The sequence below is a fragment of the Malaclemys terrapin genome, chromosome 2, assembly GCF_027887155.1.
Source record: "Malaclemys terrapin pileata isolate rMalTer1 chromosome 2, rMalTer1.hap1, whole genome shotgun sequence".
NCBI classification, from domain to species: domain Eukaryota; kingdom Metazoa; phylum Chordata; order Testudines; family Emydidae; genus Malaclemys; species Malaclemys terrapin.
This window is the reverse complement of record NC_071506.1, coordinates 242,337,100-242,355,580: the sequence shown is the minus strand read 5'-3', so window position 1 is coordinate 242,355,580 and position 18,481 is coordinate 242,337,100. Positions and strand designations below refer to the sequence as shown.

At 39.9% G+C, this 18,481-nt stretch overlaps 1 protein-coding gene across 5 annotated transcripts in view; it reads left to right on the top strand.

Annotated features, from left to right (window-relative positions):
* The window catches only part of AKAP9 (A-kinase anchoring protein 9), a 206,306-nt gene that overhangs the window by 120,992 nt on the left and 66,833 nt on the right, over positions 1–18,481 (top strand). For all 5 annotated transcript variants that reach the window (XM_054020483.1, XM_054020481.1, XM_054020480.1 and 2 more), the window contains 5 exons: positions 285–509; positions 3,079–3,219; positions 3,673–3,776; positions 6,735–6,943; positions 15,416–15,642. In XM_054020483.1, the coding sequence (XP_053876458.1) occupies positions 285–509; positions 3,079–3,219; positions 3,673–3,776; positions 6,735–6,943; positions 15,416–15,642 (906 nt within the window). The remainder of the gene's footprint in view (positions 1–284; positions 510–3,078; positions 3,220–3,672; positions 3,777–6,734; positions 6,944–15,415; positions 15,643–18,481) is intronic.

Genomic DNA, 18,481 nt, shown 5'->3' with positions numbered 1-18,481 from the left:
AGAGCTTCATATATGAAGTCCCTGCACTCTCTCACCAACCCCAAAATATTAAGCAAAGCTTAATATTTTTCTTTGTTTTGGGACATTACATCACTACATATGTTTACTGTTTCTTAGCTGGGGAGTATGTGATTCTTTAACATTTGGCCTTCCAAGAAGCAGGCAACAAGTTGATTTCTTGGATGATAGCTGTTTTGATTTGTGCAAATATTTTTGAAAAATTGTTTAACCATTTCATACATGTACCTGCATATAAAATGGTAATAACAATTCAAATATTACAGCCCTATCATGAGATGGCAACATCCAGTACAGAAACCTCAGGTCAGCTGTTGCTATATGAAGAGCGTTTGGAAGACATGCGACAGGAACTTGTACGACAATATCAGGAACATCAGCAGGCAACAGAACTATTGAGACAGGGGCATATGCAGCAAATGGAACGGCAAAAAGAAAATCAAGAGCATCTCCTAGCAGAGCTTGATAGACTTAAAGTTCAATTAGACGAGGTAATGGAGGGTGTGGGGCAATGGCAGGGGCAGAAAAGTGTATTGACAACTGATACTGGCTTTTTTTTTAAAAAAGAGTTCTCACCATAATCAGCCCTAAACTGTCATGGACTAGTCTTGGTTGGAGCCTCCAGCAGTTCAACCACCTTATTGTTGCTGGGAAGACGTTTAGCAGCCTGATCTCCTGCCACTAGCTGTACATGAAGTCTATCAAGTCAAGGGCATGAGGGTTCTGGGGCCAGCTTCCATTAACCAATTTCCCTCAGAGTAAGTGTGGTCTCAGAGGGTTATCATTAATTGACCCACCCAGTGATTGTTGTCAGTGGAGTAGTGATCCATTGCTTCTTTTAGTGCCCTGTCCTCACTGCTATCGTTGGCACAGTGTTCCCAGGAATAACTGTTCACTGTCCAAACTTGGATCATCTGTGGAGTGGGGCATTCCAGGAGTGGCCTGCACTGATCCAACCCCCAGTTAATGTCTCTCATGCCATATTTCTTCCCTCATGCTCCCTTTTATCTCAAGCCAGATGCCCTATCTTGTGGTGTAGAAAGGCAGTCCACACTGGTCTTCCACTGCATAATATGCTGCTTCCACCTGGGTCTCAGGTAAAATGAGAGAGTACCAATTACAGGAGACTCAGTGGTCTGCCTGATTGGACCTGGTGTTGTGGGAGCTGCAAGGAGCTTCCATGCACTGGTCCACAGAAGGGTTAATATTCCCTAGGGAAGAAATAAACCATTATGAGCAAGAGTGAACTTCCCAGCTGCCAAAAGATGTCCTCCTTGATTCCATTGGGCTGTAAGGAACTTGACTTTGTAAAGTACAAATTAGTTTAGTGGGAAAGGCAAGGGTGTATGTTTACTATAGTTTTTTGCAATTCTAAAATATAGCCACCCTAGAATCCAGTGTCCCAAACCCATACAATCTCCATAAAAGGAATGTTAAAGGAACTCCCCTTAATTATCGGCATCTCAGAAATAAGATTTTATCTCTTACCAGACTAAGAGGACAAAACTCAAAAGAATCCATCCAGTCATAGATTCACTGACTCACATATTACATTGACAGTGCATGGATATGTATTTGATGTGTCATCTGAACAATGCAACATTACAAAAATATATGAGAAAATGATGACAGGAGAACTCTAAAGTTCTTCAGTTCTACTCCACTATACTTACAAGCTTGCACCTGACACCTTATGCTCCTCCCATACTAGGTTTTTCTCTATCTACCTTCTGTCTGCTTCATGGGAGGAAAGTGTCATAGTGACCTGCTGTTCCCAAACATTGTGATTGTAGGTAGCTGGTAAGCCTGCTTCTCCTTTCTGCAACTTTAGGGGTGTGGTTGTCAGGCCTGCTTATCCTTTAGCCTATTTCTGGACCTCTTCTTACTCATTGTCCTGGAATTGTTTCTTTGGGGTACCTATATCTTCCCCTCCTCTGCACTGCCTCTTCTATCTCCTTACACTCACATCTATACATTGCAGGAGCTGAAACTTCTAACACTGAGGGGAGAGAGTACTTGTGTGATTTAGGTCATTAGCTCCTCTGTTTTAATGTAAAGGATGTTTTTGCCATGAGATTTATGTTAGAATTAATATATAATTATTAAATCAGGAATACTTCTAGCTCCTCTAAATTTGGACCATAGCACTGGAAGGGACCTCCCTGGTCATAAAGTCCAGTCTCCAGTAGGCAAGCCAGTCACTTAATCCAGTTCATAAACTTATCAAGCTCCCTAAAACTAGTTAGGTCACCGGTTCTCAAACTTTAGCAACTCGAGGACCCCCATTTTGATTTAAAATTTTTCACGGATCCCCAAGCCCCCCACTTAGCCCCAGACCCCACCCCCACTCCACCCCTTCCCTCAAGGCCCCACCTCTTCCCACCCCTGCTACACCCAAGCCCCTCCTCTTCCCTGCCTATTTCCGCCCAGTGTGCAGGAGGCACTGGGAGGGAGTGGGAGGAGTTGAGGGAGGGAGAGGGATGAGTTGATCAACAGGGCCCGCAGACCCCCAGGGGGTCCGTAGACCCCAGTTTGCGAAAGGCTGAGTTAGGTTGTTTGCCCCCCTAATCCTATTGGCATGCTGCGCCAGAGTCTTGCTCCCCTGATTATTAGGAATCTCCTTCCCTGTTTTTACCCTCAGCTGTAATTAGTTTGTTATACTATATTCTTTCACCTTTATGAAGATCTTTTATAAAAAGGACATATTATCTAGGTAGTCTATCTGCCATCCTAAAAATTATACTACAGTGTTTATATATATTATGATGTTAAACTTGTAACTTCCAGTGTAAATATAGTGCTTTAAAAGAAGTACTTACAGATTTGTATGAAAATCCTAGATATACTTAAGCTACCAAAACCACCAATTAGCTCTCAGTTTCAGAAAGCTTTAAATTTGCTTTTAACCACTTAATAAAAGAAGCTGCATTTTCCTGGTGCAAAATATGTTGAGTATTGGAAGTGCCAGGAATCACTAATACCAGAAGATTAAAAACCTGCCTAATGTTAAGGTTTTCCTTCTACTATTCATAGTATGCCCTTATGAAATTTCATTTTTAGAGTGTCTCAGTGGAGAATGACAACTTGGTTACAGAGAGAGAGAGAATGCTTTTAGAGGAACTAGAATTGTTAAAGCAACATTCTGTACCCGGAAGAGAGAAGCTGCATTCTGAGCTATGCAACAACAGTACGCAAACACAGGTAAATATGGACTTTGGCTACCTTAGGAGCCATGATATGTAAATACAGTAGGATTTCTTTTGTCTGCTGCCTTATGGGTTGGTTAAATAATGAGGAGGTGGAGTTTAGCTGCCTATCTTTTTTTACTTTAGGTAAACTCAGATTTTAATGTTGCTATAGTAACATCCAACAGAGAACCCAGAAACTGTTTATTTAGCATAACAAACTTCATTTTAACAGGCTCTGGTTTGGATCTGTCATGTTTTTTCCATCTACACATTAATGTGTTTTGTACTTTCCTGGATACTAGCAATTTCATGGAAAGGGATAGTTGTTTTATTTCAAACAATATGTAATTTTTGCATAAAAGTTTTAATTTCGTAATGTAACCATGTATCAGAATACAATGTTGATTACATCATGACAGGATTTTTGTCTTTTTTGTCCTCTCTGCCTTTGCAAATACTTAATCAGAATGAAAATGAAAGCCAAACTGAATCAAAAGAGTACACCTTTGAGGGTGAAGACGGAGGAGGAAAGCCTGAAGAAATATCTTTGGATATTCTTTCAAAAGAAAGGTATTCAGAGCTTGAACTTGTTAAATCCAGACTTTCTTTAATTCAAAGTTTCTGTATTTATACTATAATTGCAATCAAAAAATTATATTTAACTTTGTGAATCATATAAGTATCTGATGTATCAGTCATATGCAATAAAAATTTATAAGAAGTCAATATAGAATCCAAACCTGGATGCTTTTTGAGTGAAGCTAAATAATTTGTCACTTTTTTACTATATTATTTGAACGGCTATATTATAAAATTGGATTTTTAAAAAATGGTCTTGAAAATGATGTTCTCAGGCTATTTACTCCAAGTAGTTGAATCAGGCATTTAAAATCATAATCCATTCATTGGAATTTATAAGGCTACTTCTTGGCTTATGCCACGCATTCCTTACATACTGCTTGGGTTGTGTACTCTACCTGAAACTCAGCCTTTTCTGTCTAGCTATATAATGGCAAATAGGATGTTTTTGATGTTTGCACATTTTCCTATCCATTTCATACACTATATAGGGCAATATATATTTTTACATTGATTTTTGTCAAAGTATCCCAGTGTATCTTTGAATATTCCTTATCTTGAACTTTTTATGTAAACTTTTACAATAAATAAATACAAAGATGCTCACCAGAAACACAGTAGCCTATTTTTCAATGTCATTATGTAATTTTAAATATTTCTTATACTACATGGCATAACTTAGGAATTTTCAAAAAATATCATCTGCGTAATGTAACTATTTTTTTTTGTGCACAATTTTTGCTGTTCATTTTATATTAAGCTACCAATATAATAGTCTTACAAAACCTCCACAAATTATTGTCATAAAGTCAAAGGTTGCATTTTAAACATAAATTCATCTTGAGTTATGTCATTTTCCTCATCTAATTTCTGACTTCCAACCCTGCCACATTCTCCCAATCTCCTTCATCAGCCTGCATGTGGAATCTTGGCCTCTTAAGGTGTTGGCTTCCCATCATTATGAAGCACTGTAATTCTTTGAAAAAATGAAGTGTATGAAATATAGTTAGTATACTGTACTGATATAAATAAACTAATGTTTATTTTATAATTATGTAGCCATCATATATAGATGAACAGACTGATGTGGTCTATATTTAAAAAGTACATGTTTCCAGTGCAAAATAAAATCAATAATTGTGCTGCTTTATTATTATCACATATTATCATAGATGGACAATAATATTTATTTTCATGTTGTCCAAGTTCTTCCACTAGCAATTTTATTTTTTCTCATGTGAAGAACCTCTAAGACAGTGGCTTTCAATCTGTGGCCCATGGACCCCTGAGGGCTCTGCAAACTATGTCTAAGATTTCCAAAAGGGTCCGCACCTCCATTCAAAAATTTTTGCGGGTCCACAAATGAAAAAAGTTTGAAAACCACTGCTCTAAGAGACTCAAACTATAAGCATGACCTTTAATAACTTTTATAGTTCTGCTTTTTAAAGTGATTATACAAATACTCTATTTACTTTACTCTGTAAGTCTACTCCTGGGGTAAAATACTGGCCCCAATTAAGTCAATGGCAAAGTGAGGCCCCATTGATTTCAACGAGGTTAGGATTTAATTCACCCCTTCTGTGTGTTCTGAGTCATAGTTGGTTAATTTAATGACAAAAATAAATGTTGATTGTTTTTAACTCCTAATAGCACTGCTGAGCTAACACAGACGTGGATGAGTACAAAGGGAAAGGACCCAGCTTGACTGGTTTTGGAAGGGTTGGTTTTGAAGGAATGGTAGAAAAAATGTAGTTTTACTTGTAAACTAAGAAATTTGTTAAGGAAACCTGTGGTTCTTGACACACATGGTGTCTCAAAATGTCATTTTTAATAGTCATTTTTCAGAACAGGACTGTACTTTAAAGAAGTCCCTTTCTGGTTGACCTTGTGCTCATGGAACTGCTCAGTGTTTAAAATGTTGCTGCTGGGTCCCATACTATTCATCCAAAAGGACTGTAACCTGCCTGTGAAAGAGTGGAGTAGTGGATATGAAAAGTAGCTTCCATTAATCCTTACTTCATTGTCAATGAACCATTGTGGTATATCAGCCTTCTGGCGTACAACTCCACATGGAATAGGATTTTTTTTTTAAAAATTGTTTGCATTTGGCCTGTCAAAGCCTATTTCAATGGGTGGGGAAGAAAGACTGTTGGGGAGAAGACAAACTTCACTTTTATTAAACGATAACAAATTTTTTTTTTTTAAGAGACCGAAGTTTTGTGATTTTTACAGAATTGGTATGAAGTTACATTTCACTTTGTCCTATGGACATCGTCAATAACTTTGCACAGAACTTAATACAAATTCTACTTTAATGTTACCCTGCTTTGCAAAGGACAAAATTTATGGTTTATCTTTTTTGGTAATATTAGCCAAAAGTACTTTGTCTGAAGTCCATATCATTGTTGAGCCAATGTGACATGTGTAGGCTAGTAAGAAGCAGTAGTTTCAGACACTAGATGCATCCTAAAGGGTCCACGTACCTAGACACAAATATTCAAGTTGGATAATTCTGCATTGTTTTCACTAGGCGCACTATCCATGTAGTCTTTACTTGTGTTCTACAGAGCAATAGTGCATCACTGGCCAATACATATGAAACCCGATAAGGAGGAAGGGCTGATAGTGGAAATGCTGACAAACATGACACCGCTATCTGTATTTAAAAAAGGAATTACTAGGAAATTTTCCCTCAAAATTGTAACTTTCTGTAGTTATTTAATATAACAATATGTAATATTTTTAATTGATTGACTATGGACTAATATAGATGTGCTAATGTGGCATTTATGTGACTTATGTACTTCGCTATCTTAAAACCAAATCCTAGTACCACTGAATCAATAGCAAAACTTTCATAGTCTTCAGTGGGACCTGGATTTGGCCCCACAAAATAGAAAGTGAGGGGAAAATTTTTTTGATTAGTTTCTATTTCATCTGTACGTACAGGCATACTCTACAGAAGGCTAATAACAGACTCCTGAAGATTCTGTTAGAGGTTGTGAAGACAACTGTAGCTGTAGAAGAAACAATTGGTCTTCATGTCCTTGGATTACTGGATAGACCTGGGAAAGACCCTCTTTCTTCTAAAACTGTTCTATGGGAGGTGGAGGCAGAGCAGTCAGTAAAGCCCTGTGTCCATGTGGGATTTGAAAAAGGTACTGGTTGCATGTTTACTTCTAATTTCATATCATGTAGAAGCCATGTAATGTGCCAGGACTTTTTACTTGAAAAGTAAGATTTTTTAACTCATGGTAATTTAAAGGGCAGGTATATTTAAAAAAAAAAGAAAAGAAAGAAGTGTGTGAATATACATGGCAGCTCCATTTGATATCCATCATTAACAACCAGCACCTGATTAACTATTGCAAATTCCTAGGCACTTGCTGAGGGGTAAATTGTACCTTTGCTACAAGCTCTGTGTATGTGGCAGCATATAGCTGCCTTGCCCCAGGAGCAGACCAGGAAACAGATATATCTTGTGCTAGCTCTATACCTGGTGCTGTGAACATCTGCTGGCACATTGGTGGGGTTGGGGGTGCAAGATGGATTAAGGCACAGCCCGCTTCCCACATACCTGTAGAAAAGGGAGAGTAATGGCTCTGCAGAGGCTTCTTTCCCCAAGCTGCTACCCATGGTGGAGGTAGCCAGTGCTAGAGGGAAAAGGAGTGCCCTGGATGGGCACAAAGGATAGGTAGCAATCTAGCCAGAAAATAACATTTTATTATATGTGCCTATACTTAAGTGGAGTCTTAGTTTCTTCAGTGGATGTCACCGGAAAAAAGTAGTAACCATTAAAAATCACAAAATTTCCATTTTAGGAAAATGTATACTATAGAGTGGTTACTCAAATGGTAAATAAAGATGTATAGTATTTACTGTTTCTATTCTGTGTTTATACTTTTTAATAGTTTCTATTTTCCACCCCCCTGTAGCCTTAAATCGATGTCAAGTTACATCTTGGAACAATTTATAACAAGTTTATAAAGTCTGAGGTAATTTGAGACTGGCACCTTCTCACAACTGAAACACAGTGAAATCTTTCTTAAGTGACCACTCAAAGTGCTGCTTAAGAGAAGTAGTCATCTAGTGCAGGTGAAGGAGAATTGTACTGGTACATAATGTCTTTGGGGATTCTTTGAGATGAACTCTTAAGAGTACATGAGCATAAACGTTCTAACTTGTTACAAATAATACTCTAATAAGGGTGGTCTGTCTCCTGCCCTCATTCCTTCTCCGTGAGCGATGAGCACCAACGGTGCCCCTACTGCCTGGGCAAGATGCATATCTTGGCAAGCTACACTAACTGTAAGTCCTTTCCACCCAGAATCAAACAGGCCTGTGAGCTCTGCCCCTGCAAACACCTTATGGAGGAGGCAATGAGGCCCCAAGCACACTCAGATCCTGGCCTGGGAGAGCCCCCTGTACAGTGGCCACCACCAACCACAAGTGCCCCTCCGAGCACCACTCATGGTGCAGAACCGCCAGCACTGAAGCACAAAGACAAGCCCCATCATGAAAGCAAGAAGCACAAGAGACACAAGAGTAGGTCCCATACCGGACTGCTCATAAACTCAGCATTCTCTCCATGAGCCACACCCAGTCAGATGAGACGTTGCATGCAGATCCCACAGGAGTGCCACCAAAGGCCCCCTCGGCTGGAGGGTAAAGCCAAGCGAAAGCGGGATCCATCATTACCATCAGTCACCCTTATACTGAAGCATTCAGACTACCTGGCTGCTAGCATGACACCAACGGTTCCATCTCACTTACAGGATAGACCAACTCTGCCAACTTCACTGGGTCCCTTTGGAGTGTCAATGGGTGTCCCATGGACCCCTGGCCACACTGAGACATTCCTCACAGTGGAGGAGATGATTCTACCATATCTACAGTCTCCACTTCTCTTGGGCCCTGCTCTTATCCGGGACACTACCACATTTGAATGTGAACCTTTGCTCCTCTTGCAAGAGAAGCCATCTCTCATGCGCTGCACTGTAGCCCTCCAACACCAATGGTCTTGCCACTGATGGAACCATCCTCTGACTCCAAGGAGTTCTGGGACACGGCACCACCACCATCCCCATTGCCACACAGAGCCCAGACATACATCTCAGACCTCCTTATCCTCCTGCTTACGACCTACCAGGGATGCCTGGTACTGCTTCCCAGGGGGCTCGCCCAGACCAATGGACCCCTCATTCTGGCCCTATAGGGGGCCCTACGACTCGTACAAAAGGCGTCTGGAGTCATCCCAAGGGTCCTGCCAGGCTACCCCTGTACACCCTCTTGCACTGTTGGTGTACAAAAAGGAGGACGTCAAGTCAGTACTGCCGGTCCCAACCGGAGCTCCTTGTCACTGAAGGAGGCAATCATCCCCCTTCTGCTCTCTCTGCCAGATCATCACCAGCAGTATCAAGACCTGCTGCAGAGGGTGGCCACAGACCTGCAGATTCCATTGGAGGAAGTCCAGGATCCACAACACTGACTCCTGGACATTCTCCAACCACAAGGACCTTCAAGAATGGTGCTCCCAATAAACAAGGCCATCCTAGAACCAGCTCAATCAGTGTGGCACACACCAGCCTTGTGCGCCCCCACACCAAAGAGAGCAGAGAGAGGATATTTTATGCCAGCTAAAGGGACTTTTTTTTATTTACGCACCCGATTCCCAAATCCCTGATCATCCAGGCGGCTGCTTATCCCTCCCACCAACCAATTCTTCAACAGGAAGCAAACTCTGTAATCCTTAAGGGTGCAATAGAGTGCATCCCTCCCCAGTACTAGGGGAGAAGCTTTTATTCACCACACTTCCTCATCCTGAAAAATGATGCTGGACAGCATCCCTTGCTCGATCTCTGACTACTAGATAAGTTTATCAGGAAGTCCTAGTTTTGGATGATAACACTGGCATTGATCATCTCCTCCCTCCATCAGGGAGCATGGTTCGTGGCTCTCGACACAGAAGATGCTTACTTCCGTGTGGACATCCACCTGTCGCATTTCAGGATAGGGCACCAACACTTGCAATCTCAGGTCCTCTCGTTCGGCATTGCAACAGCACCACAAGTATTCATGAAGGTCTTTGCGGTGGTAGTGGCCCAGAGGAGGCACCTAGGATACTCAGTATTCCCCTACCTGGATGACTGGCTCCTCATGATGCACTTGCAGCAGAAAGCTCTGTCTGCAATCCATTGTCTTCAAAACCTCCTAGTGTCCCTGGGTATGTGCGTTACCAAAGACAAATCTATTTTGACAGCCACCCAGACAAATACACTTCATAGGGGCAAGACTGGATTCAGTTGCTGCACAAGTCTTCCTCCCAGTGGATCATTTCTCTGCAATGAATGCCCTCATTGCTCATCTTTGCCATACGCCCCGCACCATGGTCCGCCAATGCCTCTCTCTAGGGGCATATGGCAGCCTGTACTTATATGTTTATGTACAAACTGGGTTGTACATAAACATACTAGAAGTCAGGGCAGTCCATCTTGTCTGCAAAGCCTTCCTTCTGCTGATATGGTCCCTTCTCATTCAGCTTCTCTCTGACAACATCACTGCTGTTCTAAGTCTGTTCGGCTATGGAACTGGTGCATCAGGAGCCAGGTGACAATACATGCTACTTACCTGCCAGGCGCCCAGAATTCTCTAGCCGACAGTCAGCAGAAAACTACACCTAGACCGTGAATGGCAACTGCACAATACAGTCCTCAACGATCTCTTCGCCCAGTGGGGAGCCTCTCATTGGGACCTCTTTGCCCGTCAAGCGAATCAAAAACTTCCCCGCTATTGCTCCAGGACAGCTCTAGACAGGGCTCTGGGGCGATGCTCTCCTCATCTCCTGGATGGGCGATCTCTGCTATGCCTTCCCCCCCATTTCTCTGCTGTTGCAGGTTCTTCACAAGATTTGCTGGGACAGGGACATCATCTTCATGGTGCCCTACTGGGCCTCGCAGTTCTGGTTCACTGACCTCATGAAATTCTTTGCCTGACCAGTCAGGCTCTGGGCATTCCCGGATCTCCTTATGCATCAGGGCAGACTCCGGCATCCCAGCCTGTTGGATTGGTGAGGCATGAGTTCTCTTTACAAAAACCATGTTGACTCTTCCCCAACATCTCGTGTTCATCTATGTGTCTGATAATTCTGTTCTTTATTATAGTTTCAACTAATTTGCCTGATACTGACGTTAGGCTTACTGGCCTGTAATTGCAAGGATCACCTCTGGAGTCTTTTTAAAAAATTGGTGCTACATTAGCTGTCCTTCAGTCATCTGGTACAGATGCTGACTTAAGCACTAGGTTTCATACCATGGTTAGTAGTTCTGCAGTTTCCTATTTGAGTTCCTTCAGAACTCTTGGTTGAATACCATCTGGTCGTGGTGACTTATTACTGTTAAATTTATCAGTTTGTTCCAAAACCTTTATTGACTCCTCAGTCTGGGACAGTTCCTCAGATTTGTCACCTAAAAAGAATGGCACAGATGTGGGAATGCTCTGCTATTTTCAGAAGAATAAATCTGGAGACTTCCACTTTCCAGGCAAATAGTGATTTTAAAGTGCATTTCTACGCTGAAAAGTGATTTTGTAAAAATGCCATCAATCATTTCTATATTTACCATCCCACAGTGACTTCCATATTCCAGTGTTCACTCTGCAAACGTAATCAAAACTTTGAGAGTCACGTTGGGGGTTTTCCTCTTCAAGTATCCTTACTATTTGTAAAGTTTCTGCAGGCCAAATCATGGGTGACACCTGGGTAATTGCACTGCACTATTGGGGCTTGCACTGGTGTAAGTAATTAGAATTTAGTAAATTATTCTGTTGGTGATACATTAGGAGAAATAGAATCCCACTCACATGCTCTTAGCTCTGTTGGCTCTGCAGGGCCAACAGGAATAAAAAACAGTAAAACCTGATTTTTGGCCTCAGTCTTGCCCACGCAGAGCTCAATGCAGAATCATAGCCTTAATTGCTAAAATAAACAAATATGACTCTGAATAAACACAAGAAACATATATGTTAAGTATAAATTAATAAATATAAAAATAGTTGTATTTCAAAATAAAATAGCACTTTACAGTCATTACCACTGCTGAACTCAAGAGATGGGAGATGGCACTTCCCTTTGTTTGACAGCTATCCTTCAGTCAAATTATGCTTCAGAATAGTTCTTTTCTTTAGAAAATGCTTTCTTGCATTTGGTTTTTATTTTATATATAGCCAAAGATAAACTGCAAAACAGTAGCTACAGAATTGGAGATGGGAGAAAAACTAACGTAACCAAGGTTTGGTTTTAAAATCTGAAGTCTGAAATCTTTGTCTTTACCTCATGAATTCCACACCATAATCTTTTGGTCATTGGCCTGGATAAAGAAGAACTTACTTAACACTAGTAGCATTGGTAAAGAGAGAATGATATTATTAGCATCAGCTGCTGAAATGATGAGACCATGTCAGTACTGATTATGAGCAAGCTTTGAGCTTTGAAATTTTTCCATTCATATTTCTGATCAGCCAGACGTTGCAGAAAAGTGCTCCATATCTATGCAGTTGCTTTGCAGAAAGAATACTTTGTGTTCTAAAGTAACTCACTATGGCCCAGTGCAACAGTACTTCTCAGACAAAACTTCTATTAAAATTCAGGGATTAGAGGCTATAACCATTAGGCTGCACTGCAGTTATTTAATTTGAGTTTCAAGTTTCATTCCAAGTTTATTAACATTAACAAACCTTTAATAAATGTCTTTCAAGCCAGTGTTCGAAAAAGTATGAAAAATTTAGTTGTAATATATTCAAATTAATAGGGATGTTTTTATTCTACTTTGAGAAAATTGAAAACTGAAAAGCAAAATGGGAAATACAATTATACAGTCAATTCTGGATGCTTGTAGACATAGATTAGAATAAACTGTAACTAATATTTTTGTCTGTAGCTGTGCTACTATACTTTGGGTACTTATTTTGTCAGATCTCAGAAGCTAAGCAGGGTCTTTCCTGGTCAGTACTTAAGATGAGTGACCTCCAAAGAGCATCAGGTGCTGCAGTAAATGGTGCTGTTGTTTTAGTAGGATGTATGTTTCCCTCAACTCAGTCTTTAGCTAATGTTTTGGTACAGCATTGGGAAACTCTACACTGCTGGATGTCCATCTTAGATAAAGGTCCTTTCTACTCTGAGGATATTAAAGCTCATGTGTCCCTATTTCAAGATCCTCAGAGGCCTTTCGGCTTGGGTGCTGAGAGATCCAAATGACATATATTATTATAAAAGTATAGAATAGTTAGTTCCACTGAAGGCCTTACATTACAGGGGTTTGGAATCTTAAGGTGCTAAGAAAAATCTTTATTACCCCAAATCTACACTAAAATTTGTGTAGAGGATTGACAGAAAATGGCTGCCAGTCACCCCTGAGGTGACTGCACTTTACTGGTTGTGAATAGAATTCTAATGTTCAGTGTCTGTAAAGTACTTTGAAATCCTGTGTAGATGAAAGGTGCCATGTGAATGTAAATTCCATTCATCCAATTATTCATTTCCTTCATATTTCAAATTATGCTTCCTCCTTTATGTTCTTTTTTTCATGGAGTTTTAAGAGATTTTGTAAAATTACGTTAGACCCCTAAACTAAAAGGAGCTATGACACATTACTGATATAACGTCAAGAAAAAAATATTAACAAATGTAATATAAAATTCAAACAATCAAAACTAAAACCTGTTTTAAAATTTTATGTAGATGTAGTTTCTTGTATATGGGTAATAAGCTTGATTATTGAAATAAATGCAAATGACATGAAATAAAAAGTCTGATTGTTTCTCTGAATGCTATAGTTTAGGCATAAAAATGTATAATATATCAACTACATTGTTAAACACGTTGCAGCTCATTTAAAAAAAAATTAAAACTAGAATCTTGCACTTCTTTCTGTATTCCCACCAAAACAGCTGTTGTGGGAGTTGGTTTTTTCAGAGGGACCAACCATTCTTATGACAATTTGAAGGAGGAAGAGCAATAAAGAAGAGGGAAGAATCGGTATAAAGAGATTTGATCAAACCAATATACAAAATACAATTTTTGTTTAAAAACAAGCAAATTCTGAATAGGCTGCTGTAGTTCCATTTTGAAGTTCTGTTGACTACACAGACTGTTTCAGCTTTGCTGACATGATTCTTGATATCATCAGAACCCTTAAATGGAATAACAACTCAATACTGTAATTTACAGATCCCTATTACTTGTTTTATATTTAATTGCGGAACAAGCGTAGATTGATTGATACCATTACTTGTCCCCCCAAAAAGCCTTTTCCATCTCTCTTTAAAGTAGTTTCATGGAATCATTATTTGACTTTCTGTAAGTTAAAAGCAGGAATGACATTTGGTGTGTCAAACACAGAATTACGAATTGCTAATGCCATGCAACGTATTGGGTAATTACTGTTGACTATCGATATTATGAATTGGAGAACAAACCTGTTCAATCTATGAAATTTAAACCTTGAATAAAAAATATTTGTCCGTTTGAAAAAAAAAAATTGCAGACAGATATTTTAAATATTATATTATTTTAATAAAACAAACTTTTCCATCAGAAGGAAACATTTTTGCCAATTCAAAATCTAATAATCAGATACTACCAAATTTTGAAAATGAAAAATACTAACATAATGAAATAACCTACTGCTACGAGACATTAATGGATTGTTACGCACTCACGCTATGTTATTGAAAATTTCACCTGTTGCCTAAAAGGTTTGAAAACAGCCAATGTGTGCACATTTGTCTCTTGCTTTACTGAATCCCTACATTCTAAATATTCAAAATCCAGTGCTTTCTGTTTACTTGTATCAGGCTAAAAAAGCCTTGGGCAAAACTGTGTCTGCTGCTGCTTTTCAGACAGAAAGGATATTGCATATGAAACTGAAATCAGACATCAGGAATATTAAGGACTAGAAAAAGGCCATATTGTCTATCAATACAGACCCTACCATTTCATCTGCAACGTTTGTCATTGGTTCATATACCCCTTTAACCAATTTACAGTTCATTAATAATATTGCTGACTATCAGTGTGTTCAGTATTCCAGTCATTTTCAGTCCAAGAAATTTTGTGTGAATTGTTTACATTATTGCGCTCAACTAATTTAAGTCTTTGTATTTTAATTAGTAATTTTCTTGTACAATTGGTCTAATTCACAATGCCACACTTAGCTACTGATGACAGAGAGATTCTCTGTTTCTTAACCTGGTACTCCATATTAAGGGCCAGTCCCGCAAATCATTATTATGGTCTACTTGCAGTAATAAAAATTACCGTCAGTAATAAGGGTTTGAAAGAGCAGGCTCTTAGAGCCCAAAGCAGTACTACCAGGCTGTTCGAAATACTATTCTCTGTTCAGAACTACTACTTCTCTCTCTCTCTCTCTTTTCTGCTCGAATTAACTTACACTGTACTTTGTGTATTTTGTAGTGTACAACATTTTCTCTGTGTCTTTGTGGTGTCTTGCTTTGAAGGTATAAATATTTTATAATTAGTTTATGACCTGTCTCTGTAATTATAATTCATATGTGTAATTTTTTCATTTTAAATACTATATAAAGTCCATATATAAAGATTATTGTTGTTATTGCAGAAGAGCCCTCTTCCTTATATCACGGTACTGATTTGGGAGATGATGCTACTATCAGGTGGTCAGGAGTAACAGATGAAGGACTTCAACTGACTCAGCATCTCACAGAGAGTGGCTTTGCTGGAGCAGAGATAGACCCTGACAATGAAGAATTAGTTCTAAATATTAGTTCTCGACTGCAAGCAGCTGTTGAAAAACTTCTGGAAGCCATCAATGAAACCAGCGATCAGGTAGGGTTACCTAACCGTAATATGCTTTGAATTTGCAGTGGTAGGCCTTTTTTTCTTTTGTTTTTCATTAATGTATTATTTGTATAGATGCAGACTCTATATTCATAAGGAAAGGAGAATATTTCTGTATTTTTCTTAGAGCTCTGATCCCGCAAGCAGTTGTGTATGGGATAACTTTATGTATGAGAATAGTCCCTTTGAGTTGAATAAGACTACTCACATGGGTAAAGTTACTCATGTGTATACATGTTTACAGCATTAGGGCCTTGGTTTGCATTATGTTTTTGTGGAAGGGCTCCAGGCATCGAAAGCTTTCCCTTTGCATAGCTTTTAAGTTTACACTAGCCGAGGCTCTGGCCCCAAGCCTTTAACAGTGTTGTGTTTCAGTGGACTCCCAGCATAAACCGAGATTTACAATACTCCGTCAATGGGGGTGGAGACTTTTTTGCTCTGTGTGTTATCTTTGTATATGTACTTTTGTAATCCAATAGGAAAACTAGGCAAATGGAATTCTGAAAATATGCTCTGTTGTGTTAAATATCTAATTTAATGAATCCTTTACATCCATGTATAGAAATGCATTATATTAGCCCAGGTGCATTAGTAGGTATGGGTGGGGGGAGCAGGAGGGGGATTTTTTCTTCACTTTCAAAAGGGATAAGCCACAAGAAACCATATTTGAGGTATAGTTGGTCCAGTCTGACATGACACATGCTATTGTCATATTTTTTCAGCAGTCATTTTAGTTGTGAACTGGACTTGATATGCACATAGGACTGTTGCTTTGATGCAGTGGACCATGATGGGTGTGAAGTAACTGGGTACATGCAGTCTGTATGGTCAGTGATCCACAGAGTAGGAAGGATTTGAGTGATAGGTTAATGAATTTGAAAAACATTTGTCAATGTGTTGGGCTAAAAATTAATCTTTTAAAAGATGTTGAATATTGATTGAAACAGTAGAACTTTAGAGCCACTATAATTTAACAAGTAAATGATATTTTTCCCATATTAATATACATATCTGAATACATAAATGTGTATTTATCTGAGAGACTAGAGCAATTCTTATTTCTTATTTTAGGTAAATATACATAATCTTTTAAAGACTTTTCTTTTTTAAAAAAAGATACAAAAATAGTACATTTAAACTATATTAAAGTTCAGGTGCAAACAGGATACAGTAGAACCTCAGAGTTACGGACACCTTGGGAATGGAAATTGTCCATAACTCGGAAATGATCCATAACTCTGAACAAGAGGTTACGGACTTCAGCCATGGTGGTAGTGGTGGGGGTTTGGGGCTGCACCCGTGAGGATGGGGGTTCAGAGGGGAGGGGGGAGTCAGGGCTTCTGACCCTTGGGGCACCAGGGCTCCGGATAGGGAGCTCAGGACTTCTGACCCATGGGAGCACCGGGGCTCAGGGATTTAGACCTGGGGTGAGCACTGGACCTTGCGGCTTCAGCCCTGAAGGGGGTGCCAGGGCTCCTCACGTCTCCATTCCTGACTTCGGGGGCAGGGCTCAGGGCTTTAGCTATGGGGGGGAATGCCGGGGCTGAAGCCGGCGCACCCATTGTAGCTAAAGCCCGGTGCCCCTCGCGGGGCTGAAGCCAACAATGGAACCGCAGGGCTGAAGTGCTGAATCCCGGCACCCCCAGCAGGAGTGGGAGACCCCTCCTCCCCCCCTACAGCTGAAGCCCCAACCCCCCATGGCTGAAGCCCCGTGCCTTGGCGCGGGGCTGAAGCTGGGAGCGGAGCCACGGAGCCCCAGAGCTCCCCCCCAGTCTAAAGCGCTGAGCCCCTCTGCTCCTGAGAGTCAGAAGCCTGGAGCCCTGAAACACATACACCCCACCTTGTAGCTGTAGTCCCAACCCCCTGTGGCTGAAGCCCCGAGGCAGTACAGTATTTGCTGGTTTGGTTTTTGGTTTTTGTGTTTTTGTCTGCACTGCTGCCTGATTGATTACTTCCAGTTCCACAGGGTGTCTGGTTCACTGGTAAGTCCATAACTCTGGTGTTTGTATCTTTTGAGGTTCTACTGTAAGGACACCAAGAAATTCTAATATCGGCAAAAGCTGAAGTCAGGGTTGATGATCTGGTTCATCTCATCATGTTGTGCCTTTTTTTCTTCACTAAGGCGTTCAGCCAGAACCTTGGATTTTCTAGCTTATGCTATTTTTTGTCTGAATGTAGTTATTTGAACTTTGATACTTTATAGTAGATATAATTCTGGACAGATTACATTGCATAATGGTTTTGTGAATGTGATGTTCCACATGCATGAGGAATAAGTAATTTCTCCATCTGGAGGGTGAAGCAGGAAAAAAAAAGTGAAAGCAAATGTTGAGCTGTTACGTGTTATAAACTTTGCCACAGAGAGGTTTTCAGTAGCACTGCAGTTTACAGTAGATGCTATCAGTTCATTTTACAGCATAAAGAAAACAAAAAATGGTGCAGCGTGTTTATTTGTACTTTGTGGTCATTTCATAAAACCAGTCAGAAGGTACATTTTTTCCATCCTTCTCTTTATGGTAATCTAATGTTTATATGTTCTGACATATTATACAAGTGCCCAACAGCCTTGGCAGCCATGATAATTTGTTATTCTAATTATAAATATACTTGTGCGGTTATTGCACATTTGATATAACTAATTTGTATAACTTTTTATTTCTATGTTCTTCAGCGCTATAATGCATATTATTCTCACACAAAATATGAAATGTAGTGGGTAATACTAAATTGTAAACATTTCTCTTACAGCATTAAATTATTGTTACTGTTTATTATTTGTACTGTCCTCAGGGACCAGGACCCTACTGTACTAGGCACTATACCAACA